The sequence below is a fragment of the Sceloporus undulatus genome, chromosome 4 (genome assembly GCF_019175285.1).
Source record: "Sceloporus undulatus isolate JIND9_A2432 ecotype Alabama chromosome 4, SceUnd_v1.1, whole genome shotgun sequence".
Classification (NCBI taxonomy): Eukaryota; Metazoa; Chordata; class Lepidosauria; order Squamata; family Phrynosomatidae; genus Sceloporus; species Sceloporus undulatus.
The window spans coordinates 124,001,861-124,017,379 of record NC_056525.1 but is presented as its reverse complement, the minus strand read 5'-3'; the positions used below and the strand labels follow the sequence as shown (position 1 = coordinate 124,017,379).

The 15,519-nt window shown below is 39.6% G+C and overlaps 1 protein-coding gene across 7 annotated transcripts in view; it reads left to right on the top strand.

Annotated features, from left to right (window-relative positions):
- Nucleotides 1-15,519, top strand: part of RALGPS2 (Ral GEF with PH domain and SH3 binding motif 2) — a 160,848-nt gene that overhangs the window by 68,214 nt on the left and 77,115 nt on the right. For all 7 annotated transcript variants that reach the window (XM_042465681.1, XM_042465680.1, XM_042465677.1 and 4 more), the window contains 3 exons: nt 4,351-4,440; nt 6,461-6,553; nt 9,000-9,126. In XM_042465681.1, the coding sequence (XP_042321615.1) occupies nt 4,351-4,440; nt 6,461-6,553; nt 9,000-9,126 (310 nt within the window). The remainder of the gene's footprint in view (nt 1-4,350; nt 4,441-6,460; nt 6,554-8,999; nt 9,127-15,519) is intronic.

Below are 15,519 nucleotides of genomic sequence, written 5' to 3'. Positions count from 1 at the left end.
AGAATTTTTAAATTGCCATTTGTATGTCTCATATCCAATTTATGTGATGATAAACAGATTCATAGCCTATTTAAAATTCACCAGAGAGTCCCCAAATCTTTGGTTAACATAGGGTTTTTGTTTGTTTGTTTGTTTGTTTTTTGCTGTTGCGTGCTTTCAAGTGGTTTTTGACTTAATGGCCACCCTTAAGACAAACTCATCATGAGATTTTTATTTATTTATTTATTTTGAAAGATTTGTTCAGAGGAGGTTTGCCATTGCCTTCACTTGAGGCTTAAAGCATGTGACTTGCCCAGGGTCACCCAGTGGGTTTCATGGCCAAGCCAGGAATCAAACCCTTGTCTCCAGAGTTGCGGTCCAATACTCAAACCACTATGCCATGAATTTATGTTATTAATAAGGGGAAATGGAGCTAAAAACAAACAGTCCACCCTATTAGTCTTCTTGCAATCTGAGAACTCAAAAAGAAATAGGAAACATAATGAAAAAGGAAAAAGCCCATGATACAAATCATTCAGCAAATTTGGAAAATTCTTTGTCAGCCTTGCTGTTAAGCCAATAACTACCAACAGCTCCATTGAAGCCAGTGGAAACACAGATTGGCTCACAGACTGGCAACAATATACATTCCAGTCCCCAAGAAAGGAGACATTAGGGATTGTAGTAACTACAGGCCCATTGCATTAATTTCCTATGCAACAAAGTGGTGATCAAAACTCTTAAAGACTCTACAGTATATGGAGCTAGAAATGTCACATGCCCAAGATGGGTTCAGGAAAGGAAGAGACATTAGCAATCATCTGATACCATGTATTGGATAATGGAGCACACCAAAAATTTCAAAAGAAAACCAGTCTGTGCTTTATACTTTCTAGCAAAACCTTTGATTGTGTAGATCATGAAACACTTTGAATTGATCTTAAAGAAATTGATGTGCCACAACATTTGATTGTGCTGAGGACAACAGGGTGCGTTTTATCACCTGTTTAACTTGTACACTGAATGTATCATATGTAAAACAGGATTAGACTTGGAAAAAGGAGATGTGAATATTGGAGGAAGGAACATCAACAATTTAAGATAAGAAGATGAATGACACCATACTACTAGTAGAAAATAGCAAGGACTTGGAAAGATTATTGAAGAAAGTCAAGGAAGAAAGTACAAATACAGATTTACAATTGAACATTAAGAAAACAAAAATAAGGACCACAGATGATTTCAGTAACTTTACAGTAGGTTATGAAGACATTGAAATAGTTAGTTTTTCCATACCATGCCGCAATCATTAATCAGAATGGAGACTGCAGTTAAGAAATCAGAAGACTAGGAATTGGAAGGGCAGTGATGAAAGAACTAGACAGAATCCTGAAGTGTCAAGATATCATTGGACAATAAAGTTAGAACTGTACATGCCATCATATTTTCCATTTCTATGTATGATTGTGAAAGCTGGACTGTGAAGAAAGCTGATAGCAAGAAAATAAACTCATTTAAAATGTGGTGTTGAAAAAGAGTTCTATAGATACTGTGGACTGCTAAAAAGACAAATCTAAAGAGGCACATGTGCAAATCAAGTGTGAACTCGCCCTAGAAGCCAAATGGCTAAACTGAAACTGTTGTCCATATCATGGCATGACTTACTAGAAAAGGCAATGATGCTTGGTAAGATAGAAGGGAGTAGGAAAAGAGGAAGACTGCCTTCTGTATTGGTAGACTCAGGGGCTGAACAGACCAGCATAAAGAGCCAGCTTCAGGGTGGCATGGAGTGTGGCAACTGTCCACCCTGACTCCACTCTCAAACTGGCATCACGCCACCCACCGAGACGGTGGGTGACGTCACAACTTTTCTGTGGTGCAGCGTTTACACAGAAAAACCAAAGAAACAGGAATGGCATTTTGGGACCAGACTTTTATCAACTTAAAATACATTCCATTTGCTATACAATGAAGTAGAATGGAAAAAAAGAAGAAAAAAACCTTGTAACAAATTTGTTTACTGCTGCGCGATTAATCATAGCAAGAAATTGGAAAACAAAAATAAATGGTATAAAGAAGTTTGGAAGTTAGCAATTAATGACAAATTAACATGTAAGTTGAAAGTAAAAAAGGATTATGGAAAAGAAATTATTTTGGTGAAATATGGGGGGGGGGGGAATATTGAAAATGTACTAAGAAAAGAAGATGGGAAATTACCTCCACAGGAGGAGTTAAAATTTTGGATGGAGTATCAAGAAGGGAATGGCTCCGGGAGTGGGGTGCACTAAGGTGATATTTAGGATTTAAAAAGAAAATGAATAAGATGCAAAAGTGTATGTGTGTATGTATGGAAAGAATATTAAAATTTGTTTTGTTTTGTAAAAAATATTAATAAAAAAATAAAATACATTCCATTTGCTAAGTAACATCAAGTACAGCCACTTCACAACAAATAAATCTCAAGGCACACAGGCAATCCTGCCCACAAAATACCCATAAATACACCCTATAACACCGATAAAAAGCCACAAAGTACAAGCATAGACCCCCCCCCAATTCATAGAAACCACAAAGAGATCTTAACTGACACATAGGCAACATTTCCCTGTAAATAAAACGTCCACACTGCCAAACACACAGGGAAGACAATGTTTACTCCTCTAGAGCATTTGGGACGCCACCAGGTTACTGGTAGAGAGATGGAGAGAAAACAAATCAAGTATTGTGTAGAGAAGCTATGAGTATTTTGTTGTGCTCCAGGAAGACTGACTGTGGCTTGTTCGTGTGTGAATAAAGTACTGTCTCCTGAATGAAACACAGATCTGAATCTTAATTTAGATAAAATCATGCCAGTATGGAAAAATTCTGGAATCCATAGAATCAGAGCAAGTACAAGAGCTCACATCCTGGATACATTAGAAGCACTTACAGTACATGTTTGTGGAGTCGAAGTCTTTCACGGCTGGCATCTGGTGTGGGTTTTTTGAGCTATGTGGCCATGTTCTGGAAGAATTTATTCCTGACATTTTGCCTGCATCTGTGACTGGCATCTTCAGAGGCAGACCTCTTCAGACCTCTGAAAGTGCCAGCCACAGATGCAGGCGAAATGTCAGGAATAAATTCTTCCAAAACACAACCACATAGCCTGAAAAACCTACAAAAAACTACTTAGTTCTTGTTGACATCACAGGAATCAATGTATTAATGGCTATAAATGTTTCACATTGATTTTAGCAAGATCTAAGCATGGCTAAATTATTTTTGTTCCAAGTTTGTGAACAAAAACAGAAGAACACGTGAAGACTGTGACTTGGATGCATTCTTCTTAGAAGAATGAAAGGAAGATGACAACCTAGAACTATCCCTGAAAATTCTTCTAATCATTACTTCCTTAGAGAAAAGTACATTCAATTGAATTCAGTTACAACTAGTACCTTGGAAGAAATTTCAGTTACCCCAAGGTACTTACTCCTTGTGGAGAATAACATCCCAGTCTTAAAACATTTGTACCTACATATCTACAGTGCTATCAGAAAAGCCCAGGAAATGTTTTCATTTTTAAAATGTGTTTTCATGACATGCCATTCGCCTTACATTTTAACTAGGTTAAAATCAGACACACTTGTCAAGTAAAAGATGGGTTAAAATTGTAATTTATACAGTGGGCTCTTCCCTTACGTGGGGAATCCTTTCCGGACACCACCACCCCGTGTAAGGGGAATTCCATGTATTCTCAAGCCCCATTGAAGATAATGGGGCTTGTGCACGTGGTGGCGTGGCATTACACCTTCCGGATGCATTGCAGCTTCTTCGGGTGCGGACTTCCAGCATATGCTGGAGTCTGCGTAAGGCGCGCCCACGTATAACACAGGCAGACTGTACGTAATAGTATTAAATAAGAGGAGGGAGACAAACTGATGACAGATGTATTCAACAGTAGAGTTTGTTTATAATTAAGTAGAATTCTGAATTACAAGATATTGCTGTGCCTCATTCTCTCCTTGAAGTGATTTGATACTTTTGAAATTGTTATCATACTTATCGGTACTCAAATTTTTATTTAATATTGAGTAGTTATGCTATATGAATCACTTCAGATATATCAATTGTTTCAGTGATGTTGTTATATTGCACTATATAATTTTAGTTACTTCACAGTGCACTTAATTTTGTTGAATATATTATAAACATTATCAAAATTTAGAAATTATTGAAGTATTCATAGTAGTAAAATGTGCATGTTACATATTATTTAGGCTGCTAAATATGTTTTCTTAAAAAAATTATATATGAAAACATTGGGTAATAATTTCAGCATCTCCTACTTTCTTTGCCTTTTCTATATGTCATTTCATATCTTTTTGTTTTTAGGTAAGTTTTTGGGTTGTTAGAGAGATCCTTCACGCACAGACATTAAAAATAAGAGCTGAAGTTCTAAGCCACTACATTAAAACAGCTAAGGTAAGAAGACCTTTTTTGGGATCCATCAAGGATCAACATTTAGACCCAAGTTAAAAATGCAGTAGATAAATATTTGGCTTCATTTATGTATGAAAACGAGAATGATTGGCCTGCTCAGGTATAGTAGTTAGAATATTGGAGCAATACTGCCCTGTGGACCCCCCCCCCCATGGATATTCAAATCTGCGAATGCCCAAGTGTGTTGTCCCAAATGGCAGCATGTACATGATGCTGTGCTCCCATTAGGGATAAAGGGCTGGGGAGGGTGAAGTGGGATCAATGCAAGGCTCACAGGAGGGCAGTGGTGAGCATAGGGAGGGGGAGCCTGACCTCTCTGCTCCCCTCCAGGCGACAGTGTGCCCTGGAAGCCGCTTGCCTGCTCCTCTTCATTCTCCGGCAGTGACAGCAATTTCCTGGGTCCCCTCCTCCATCTCCTGCCAGAAAGCAAGGAGGTCAACCTCAGCGGAAGAGACCGGAAGGGGGTGGAGGAGGGGGTTACCAAGGGCAGCAAGGGAGGCAGGCAAGGCTGCCATCCTGCCTTCCAAGGAGCCCTCTGTTGGGAGGGGGACCCAGGAAGTCACCACCGCTGCCGCCGGAGAGTGAGAAGGACCAGGCAAGGGCCTTCCAGGGCTTCCCCTCCCCATACTTGCCACTGCCCTCCTGTCAGCCCAACCCACCTACCCAGCCCTTTGTCCCAAGGGTAGCACAGCCTCATGTACGTACTGCCAGTGGGGACAATGCAGGCTTGCTGTCTGTAGATACTCAGATCTGTGGGTGGCAAGTAAGCGGATACCGAGAGTGGACTGTGATATTGAATTGTTTCACAGAAGAGAAATTAAAAAGTAACTGACATTGTTAATAATTGTTCTGTTGCTTCCATTGATACTAATGCTGGAATCTTGAATACATTTGGAGTTAAATTCCACTGAAATTCGATTTCTAAATGAATATTTGGGCTTGCGAAATACATAAGATACATAAGATCTCAACCATGGTTAGTAGATCACAAAGGCTTCATATGTTTCTCCTCCATCTTTACTTTCCACTCTCACTCAGATCCTTCCCTGTGCTATATTTTCAACATTGGCCACTATCAACATTAGTTGACATTAACTGTAACATTAAAATGAGTACAAGGAAGGGATGTCATACTGGTATTAACCATGGTTAAGATATTGATCAGTGGTATATTTGTGTGTGTCCTTGATTTGGGGCAAAAGGTGGCACTGATATACAGTCAGCCCTCCGTATCCACAGATTTTGCACCCAGGGATTCAGCCATCCACAGCTTGAAAATATTCCGATAGTAATAATAAATCAAACATTGATTTTGCCACTCTATATAGCATTTTACAGTATTTTACTATGCCCTTGTGGGACATGATCATCTAGGGATTTTGGTATCCACGGGGGGGGGGGTCATGGAATCCAAGGGCCCACTGTAGCTACTTGCAAGTCAAGTGGAAGATGATTTCCCTACATCTTCTTTTCTCTCTCAGCCACCTTTCACAATCAGCTTAAAATGTTCCCTAAAGTGCCAGGTCTGTGCAGAGTGAAATAGGCTGTAGTGTGAGAGGCTGAAAGGGAGGCCTTTTCTGCTGCACTCAAACAAGGTGTTTCTGTGTTTTGCGTGAGCTCCCTCTTCCCACTCAGTCTCCCATATCACAGTCTACTCTACCCAACAGGGTCAGTGACTCATGAGAGAAAATTTTAAATGACCTCTTGGGAATGGGGGGGGGGGGGGAGGGAGAGCATGAAAAAGTTAGCTTCTACCTGTCTTCTTATCTGGGAGGATATCTGGATCCAACCATAAGAAATTTGTGACCAACACAGCCACGCAGCTTCACCCTTCCTTACAATTCCTATTGATTTGCTGAGCTTTAATTCTCTAAATAAATAGTTGCACTTGGTAGTGTCTATTTTTTGTTCATAGTGTTGCAGTAAAATAGATTAATACTCATAATTTAAATTGTGGTAAACACATTGCATGTTACTGAACTTTGTTTATTCTTGTCCTCAGAAACTCTATGAGTTAAATAATCTGCATGCACTTATGGCTGTGGTATCTGGGTTACAAAGTGCCCCCATCTTCAGGTTGACTAAAACATGGGCGGTAAGTGAACTACACTGAACAATGAGCCATTGCATTCCTTTTATGACCTACAAATTGTTCTTGAAAATTGTGACAAAAGTGGCAGCAGTGGTGAGGATGGTTGTGCATGTTGTGAATGAAACCATGCTTCTATCTTCCACCACTAGTGGTCTCTTACACAAAGTCGTAGTACACAAAGTTGCACAAACTGAGGGCAAGCAAGGAGGCATCACTAAGTCAGCATGAAAAAGAAGGGGACAAAAATCTGGTGCCAAAGGAGTTTAATGAGTGTTTGCAAATAGCTGATACGTTTTGGAGTGAAACAGTCCTTTTTCACAAGCTCAGATGTCTGAGAAACTTGGCACCAAGCATGTGGGATTTTCCCTACTATCTTGTAATCTCATGTTCGCAGAGATTCAAAGGCTGCTGCTCCCTAGAAGAACAGGACATGGCAGGCAATCCAAAACTTCAGAAGAGTGAACAAGAAACACTGTTACAGCATGGAGACACCGAGGAGCATCCTCCTAGTGATTCAACCAGGCGACATCCTGATCTCACTCAATTTGGCACAAACTTATTTGTATATCCTGATGTGCCCATCACACTGCAAGATTTTCCACTTTTGTCTATGTGGAAAGGAACTTCCAGTGCAACGCAATTCCCTTTGGCCTAACATCAGAACCCACGGTCTTCATGATGGTGCTGATGGTGACCTGGAGGAGAAATCACATCCATATCTATCCCTATTTTGGTGACCTGCTGGAGTGCTCAGCATCTCATCACAGGAGATCCATTGTCTGGGAGCATTAATCAACATAACTCTAGAATCAGTGAGATTCATTCCAGAAAGGATCCAAAGCATCAGAACTATTGTGCAAGTCAAGACATCCAGATGTGCAAATTTTCTTATTGCAGGGACAGCTTCAGGGCTTCATAATTGCCAGCATAGACTGCCTCATGTGGGTGAGGTTACATGCTAGGCCCCTGCAGTAGCTGCCAGCCACCCATCATCTCCAAGAGCAACCTCAAGATACATATTCCCTTAGCTTTGCATCGGTCCCTCTCTTGGTGTTCACCCAGAGCATCAAATTGTCACATAACTGGCTTTGTGGAAGGGTTGGCCCCACCTAAAGGATATTCCTGAAAAGCTTCCTCTTTCCTGCCTACAGAGAAAGAGAGTCAGATGCCTGTCCTCTCCCTTAGGATTTTGCTTCTTGTTTGTTTGCTTAGCATTTTGTTTTTGTAAAGTATTTCACAGAACTTTGTAGGGTTTTGTTGACTAGAGAACATTTCATCAGAAGATGAAGCTGATTCTAGTTTATACAGAAGTGAGTTCTATAGGTGCCACAGACCTCTGTCATGTTTGGTGCATCAGAGCTTGGCAATTGAGATTTTAATATTATGATCCAAATATCTTCATGAAATATACCTGTATGTAATAATTAAATTTTGTGTTTGGTAGTCTTAATAGTCTTAATCTAGGATATTGCATTTATCCAGTTTTGAAGTCTTATTGAGATGATTTATAACAAAAGATTTAGGGAGCTGTGGTTTTTTTTATAACTTTACATTGTTTTAATGCTGTGCAAAGAAAGAGACATGGCCTAAACAGATATAATTTATACTCTGTGTAATATAAATATATTTAAAGCCTCATTTCCCTCAAAATATATCTATATGGATGACTGTTCATCTTTGCTTCTGCCAAAATTTCTGATTTGAAAAAACAGATGCATATTTTGTCAGAAAATATATGCACTACATAGCTTTTCTTCATATCTGCCTATCTTGGTCCTCTGTTAAATAGACTCCTAGTGAGGCACTCAGTGCTACTTCTGTTGATGGTCATTCAACCATTTTTTAATTTGGCATCCTTCTATAAACATGATACATTTATAGTCCTGAGTGAAACTGACTCACTTTCACTAACTGTCTCATTTGTGACATGAAATCATTTTTGAGAGAAGGGTATATGTTTCTGTGTCCTACCCACATACAGAGTCAACTCAGCATGTGTCTTGCTACAGCAGTTTATATGTTCAGCATGGCTGGAAACGGCAATGCTCTTTAAGGAGATTAGTTGAATTGGATAGTAAGCCTTTTGTTCAAATGTTATTAGTACTTAGAATCGGAGGGTTGGAAGGGACATTAGAAGTAATCTAGTTGACTATAGTGTCAGTGGGGGAAATAAACAAATGCTTTATATTAGACTTGTTATTAAGAATTATTGTTATTAATAATTAATATATTCATTTATTAGTATTTATTAATATATATGGTTGCATTATTTTTACTTTTATTAAATAATAGAAAACATAATCTGTGCTAATGATGCATTACCAAGTATTCATATTAATCAGTCTGAACTTTTTAATATTCCTCTTTGTGGGAAACATTTTTGCTAAATTGTTGAACAGAGTAATAGCTTTCATAGTAACAATTTCTTGATTCTTTTTCCTCCAAAAAGTTATTGAGTCGAAAGGACAAAACTACTTTTGAAAAGTTGGAATATGTGATGAGTAAAGAAGATAATTATAAAAGACTTAGAAACTATATTAGCAGCTTGAAGATGACGCCTTGTATTCCTTATTTAGGTAAGATGAACACCTTATCTTTCTAGTTATACAAATAATAATACCTTTATGGTACATGTGTACAAGAGAAACATTTTTACTTAAATCCTCTTTTCTCAAGAAAAGGAATGTTTTATCAAAATATCTTCCTCTTTAACAAGAGTATCTTATAATGTAAAAGATTGGGTTCTTCGGAGTGCAGTCTGTTTGATAGTTTCATCTTCCATATTGAGAGTCAATGTCAGTCAACATTTACACAGTTCTTTCTTAGGATTGCCGCAGACTAAGAGTAGCTTCAAGCTGGTGTAAATAAGTATGTCGTGGGTATTGCATTAGGTCTAAATTGACAGAAGATACTGCTGGTTCATTCCTGAAAAGTTAACTATGCTCTTTATAGAACTTTATGGGCCATGGTATCCTCCTGGGCCACCTCTCTGAGATGGGACTTGGAGTCACTATTATGCAGTAGTTCTAGTCTTTCTTGGGGAGGTGAACTCAGAAGATGGTGTTGAGGGATTTCTGTTCAACCCCCTGGCCATTGGCCTGTAGGGTTCCTCAGGATTCTGTTCTGCCCCCATGTTATTTAACATCTATATGAAGCTGCTGGGAGAGGTCGTCTGGAGTTTTGGAATGAGGGGTCACCAGTATAAGGATGACACCCAGTTCTATCTCTCCTTCCCATCTTATTCCAAGGAAGCTGTCTCTGTACTGAATCAGTGTCTGCTATCAATAATGGACTGGACAAGGGCAAACAAATTGAAACTTAATCCAGACAAGACAGAGGTGTTCTTGGTCAGTCGTAAAGCAAGATCAGGGAACAGGGGGTTACACTTCCCCTGAAATCTCAGGCTGAAATCACAGTTTGAGTGTTGTCCTGGACTCCGCTCTGAGCCTGGATGCCCAGGTCTCCGAAGTGGCCAAGAATGCATTTGCATAGCTAAAATATGTGCGTTAGCTGCACCCGTTTCTTGTGATGCCAGATCTGGCTATGGTGACAGATGCTTTGATTATATCCCATCTGGACTACTGTAACACACTCTATATGGGGCTGCCTTTGGAAACTGTTTGGAAACTTCAGCAGGTCCAGAATGCTGACCAGAGCCAGTTATAGGGAGGATATAATTCCCTTGTTGGAATAGCTTCACTGGCTAACAGTTCGTTTCCAGGTTCAAAGTGCTGGTCATGACCTATAAAGCCCTATACGGCTTAGGTCCAGATTATTTGAAGAACCGTATCCAATCCTATAAACCTGCCAGGACACTAAGATCATTGGGGGAAGGCTTTCTCTCAGTTCCACCACCATCCCATGTTCATTTGGTGAAGACACGAGAGAGAGAGGCTTCCCGGTGGCTGCTCCCACCCTCTGGAACTCCTTTCCATGGGAGGCTAGACTGGCCCCCTCCCTGTTTGCCTTTCAACAGCAGGCCAAGATATTTTTATTTAAGCAGGCGTTTAAAATAGAGGCATGCCATGGTGGTTTTTATACTGAGCATGTGTATTTTACATTGAACATGTGTATTGACTTTTAACTTCCATTATATTTTAATGTAATTTTATATTCCTTTCAGGTTATTTTAACTGTTTTAAATTGTATTGTAATGTTTTTTAAATCTATTAATCACCTTGGGTTCCTTTGGGGAGAAAGGCAGCATATAAATTAAATAAATAAATAAATAAATAAATAACTGTTACATGGCATACAAGAAGGTGCAATTTTATCCCCAGTGTTTTTTAACATTTCGTTGAAACTATTGGGGGAGATCATCTGGAGGCATGGTGCAGGGTGCTGATGACACCCAAATATATTTCTTCATGCCCCCCAAAACAGCCTCAGCTAAGGATACTGTATCTTCTTTTAATGAATACCTGGATGAAGAAAAATAATTTGATACTTGAATCTAGACAAGAGTTGCTTACTATTCAGGGTCAAAATCTGGGGTTGGAGGTGTATCAGCCAGTTCTGGATGGGGTTACACACCCCAAAAAAACTGTGTTCGCAGCTTGGCAGTGTTCCTGGATCCATTTCTTCAAATATCAGCTCAAATCAATGTGATGGTCAGAAGTTCTTATTATCAGCATCAGTTGATACGCCAGCTACAATTCTTCCTAGAACTGGAAGATATAAAGATGGTAGTGCATGCTCTGGTAACCTAAAAGTTGGACCTTTTCAAAGTCCTGTACATTGGGCTACCTTTGTATCTAGTTCAGGAGCTTCAGTTAGTTAGAAACACAGCAACCAGACTGATTGTTGGTACATCTAGAAGTGAGCTTATCACACCAATGTTAAAATCACTCCACTGACTGCCAGTTAGTTTCTGTCCAGAATACAAACTGTTGGTTATTACTTTTAAAGTCATACATGGTTTGGGTCCAGTTACCTGTGGGGTCACTTCCTTCCATATAATCTGGACCATACACTCAGGTCCTTTGGGGAACATTTACTTCAACTGGCCAGGACTTCACTGGCAACTGCCATCTAGAAGACCTTTTCATAAACTCTGGAATGCCCTTCTGGGGGAGATCGGACAGCTAAACATGCTGCCTGAATTTAAAATGATATTAAAGACCTACGGTATCTCTTCCAACAGGCCTGCCCAGTCAATTTTCAACTTATTAATTTTTAATTTTATGTTTGGATGATTTTAATGTGTCCTATGTGTATGTGCTTTGACCTATGTGTTTAAACATTTCATATGTTTTAATATATGTTGTATCCTGCCTCAGGCTTTGAGGAGAGATGGATAAGAAATAAATTATTATTATTATTATTATTATTATTATTATTATTATTATTATTAGATTTAAATTTATTTGATCTAAAAGAAATGGTAAAACCGGGTACACTCATTTTGTTCTCATATGTGAAAATACATTTATACTTTTCAATCATTTTTGGACTTTATTACCAAAAAAGTTAGTTTAGAAGCTTGCATGTTGTGAAGATGAAACATTGCCCAAAAACAATTTGGGGAAAGGCAATTTATTTTAATGGAGATTGTACTTTGTGCAAAATATAATTTTTCATGGAAACAATTTTTTTCTAAATATGGAAGAACAGGTCAATAAACATTTTGCGTGACCAGAAAGCAATTCTTACAGATTTAATACCTTCGTGTTAAGGAAACACTTGCCAGGGCTGCCAATTCCCTCCACAGCAGTACAGCAGACAACAAGGCGCTGGGCGGTAGAGAGGTCTGGGGATCACAGCCTATTAATCTGAAGTTTTGAAGGCTGAATGGTTACAGGTTACGGAAAAGGCCAAAATGTATCTGAGCTGCATTTTTAAAAACTTGGGTGTTCTCCCCTCGTTAAACTTTACTTCCAGAAATCAGTAGAAGTAGCAAAATATTTTAAGGAACAGGATGAATGCCGGTTTTGTTTCTTCGTTATTTTGAGAGTGGTATACAACATTTTTAGGGGCTTTAACTACTTTTTTTAAGCGAAGCTGTCAGCAATGACCACTTCCTACACACAAGATCTGCTGAAGAGCATTGCCTGAAGTACTCTGTGCTTTTCACTGAGCTCAATACTGAGAACTTCAAGTCTGTAATCCATCCTTGTCTTTTGAAATAGATTAAACAGTAAGCCAACAGTGACATGAAACTCATGCAAGTGACTAACAGACTACACAGTTTCCTAAATCTATCCTTATAAGTATGAAAAACTGCAGTTTTAGAGTTTTCTGAAAATGGTTCTATTGCAGCAACACAAGACTTGAATAATGTTAAAACTAATTTTCTAGTCACGCAAAATGTTTATTGACCTGTTAACCATAACAAAACAAACAAACAAAAAAACACTTGTTACAGGAGCCAGTTCCTCCAAGAACAAATTGTCATCCAGTCTTTTAAGATTAGTATCAATTACAATACAGTGGTACCCCGGGATACGAAAGCACCGCGTTACGAAATTTCCGGGATACGAAAAAATCCCATAGGAAAAAACTGTTCCGGGATACGAAGGTTTTTTGGGGTTACGAAAAAATTTTTGGTGTTTTTCGGCGCTTTTTCGCACGAAATCGCGGCTTTCTAGCGCTAGCGGCTATGGCTTTTTCGGGTTGCGAAATCTTTCGGGTTACGAACTCCGCGGCGGAACGAATTAATTTCGTAACCCGGGGTACCACTGTATTTAAAATGTTGACAACATTTACAGTGATAGGAGGACTGTTTCCATTTAAACATACTTTCAAAAGTGTTCTGTCAGATCTGCAGCAGAACTCTTTCCAAAATAGGATGGAACAATTGCCTGTTGCATTCCTTGTGAAAATTACAGTATGAAAACATTTCTGCAATAACCTCAACATTTATTCAACCATAGAGACAAAATCTCTAGTCACAAGGTATTTCATGGAAAAGTAATTCTATCATCATAGAGAGCATAACATTGAACCATTCTAGGAGAAAAGCTTTCTTATATTAAGGCCCCATATAGACTGGCCCAAAAGGCCGGCCTCTGGGCGGAATCAGGGCACAGCGTTCTGACAACATGTACCCTGACTCCGCCCCCAGGGCACCATGATGTTGTACACTGCTCCATACAGCATGCCACATCATGACGCACATCTGGTACTGTGTCCAGATGACGCAGTGCTGAAGGGGTGACATAGCTATGGCACCCTTTGGAGGATGCAAAAAGAGTGGCTTTTTGCAGCTCCTTTTTGCGCCCCCCCCCCAAAGGCTGGATCGGGACCACAGAATGAGGTTGCTGTGGCCCCGATCCAGCCAGGAAAGGGACAACATTCCTCTGCCCCATAGGGCAGTCTATATAGCCCCTTAGGCACTGAAAGTTTACTTAGATATAAAGCACTTAATTACTGAGGGGAAGATTTAATCTTAAAAGGACAAGATCAGTTGAAAGGGATACACGTCTTAGTCATTGGTTGGCAACAAATAGCAAACGCAGTATGATCTGGTTATTTTTATGGTAGACAGAGCAATTGTTAAAAGATCTTGTAGGCTTAGCATGTGAAGAAAAATATAGCAGTTCGTGTACGTGTCCAATTGCATTTAATGCTTCGGATTGACAGATTTTTGTGTGTTTAAATTGTATAGATGTCAGACTTCCAGAAAATTTGAAAAGCAAGACAGTTGCAGCTCTATGTGAACATAATTATTCACAGCTTGAGTCATTCCCCAGCATGCCATCCTACAACCTTACTAACTATACTGATGGAGTTGGTTTTTGTGCTGATATTAGAGAAAGCTAGGACTGTGATCTTGAGGGACTATTTCATGCTGAAGCCATTTCTCATGAGCTGGCTTGGGACTTCATAGACCTCCCAGGAATAATGGAACTGTCATTGGTAGGCCTTTTATGGTTAAAGGTTTGGAATCAAGGCTCCAGTTTTTTCCTGCAAGTTTAAGGGAACCCAATTCTGCACTACCACCACTCTGAGATAATTGATTCTAATGGATTTCTGAATGCTTTCAGAGTTTTTTTTCTCCCATTGGACATACCTGGCAGTTCTCTTGGAGCAATAGACTCATTATGGAGTGGGGAGGTGTAAAATGGTCACTCTTCAGAGCCCTCTTGGTCTTCCTTCTAGGAAGCTGAAACAAATGGAATAACCCAGGTGATGGTTGGCAGTAGGTCTGACTGTGAAACTGCCTATTAGGTTGCAAACAGGACAGCAAAAAGCCTGCCTTCCATTGCTTATAAACTGCTAGGTATTTGGGGGTTTTATTTTATTTTGCATCCACTGTAACATTGGGGCTGTAGCAGACCTGGTGAGGGTGTCTAGCTCTGTTTGGACTCATTTTAAGGTGAGTTAGATTGAGGATGTGGAGAAACTGTTGGCAGTAAAGTGTCTTCTGATGTCTTGATCCTTGCCTCCCTGGGTAGGGTTGCCAGACAGTATGAAAATCAAGATGACAGAACAGATCCTAAAGCATTTTCTGCCCCTTCTTGCCTCTACGTCGCTTTCAAAAGGCTTGAGTATTTTCACGGTTCCCCCCCCCCCCAATCTTTAGTCCCTGCATTCCTCCCACTAACCCCACTCTCCATCCCTAACTGCTTATCCCTCCTCTAAAATCCCAACCACCATCCCATAGGTTAAGCCATCTACATTGGAGACAACACAAATATATCTGCTTATACTGTGCAGAGAAGTAGATATTTTTTACATACACCTCTTTTTTCTTACTCTTTTTCTTTTCTTTCTTCTCTGTACTCCCCTCCTGTCTTGCATGCCATTATTTATTTTTAACACACACGCTCTCTCTCTCTGATGCAAAAAGAGGGGGAGAGAACCTCACTGCCTATCCAAGATTTAAAGCCATGACTGCTAGAGCCTATCTCCACCTTCTCCCTGTCTCTCCCTGTTAAGAGAGTGATCATCACCTGCCTTTGATTTTCATTGTATTGCTCTCTTCAGAGAAGAATAAGAGTGGAGTGGAGTTTCTCAGTCTCTGACAA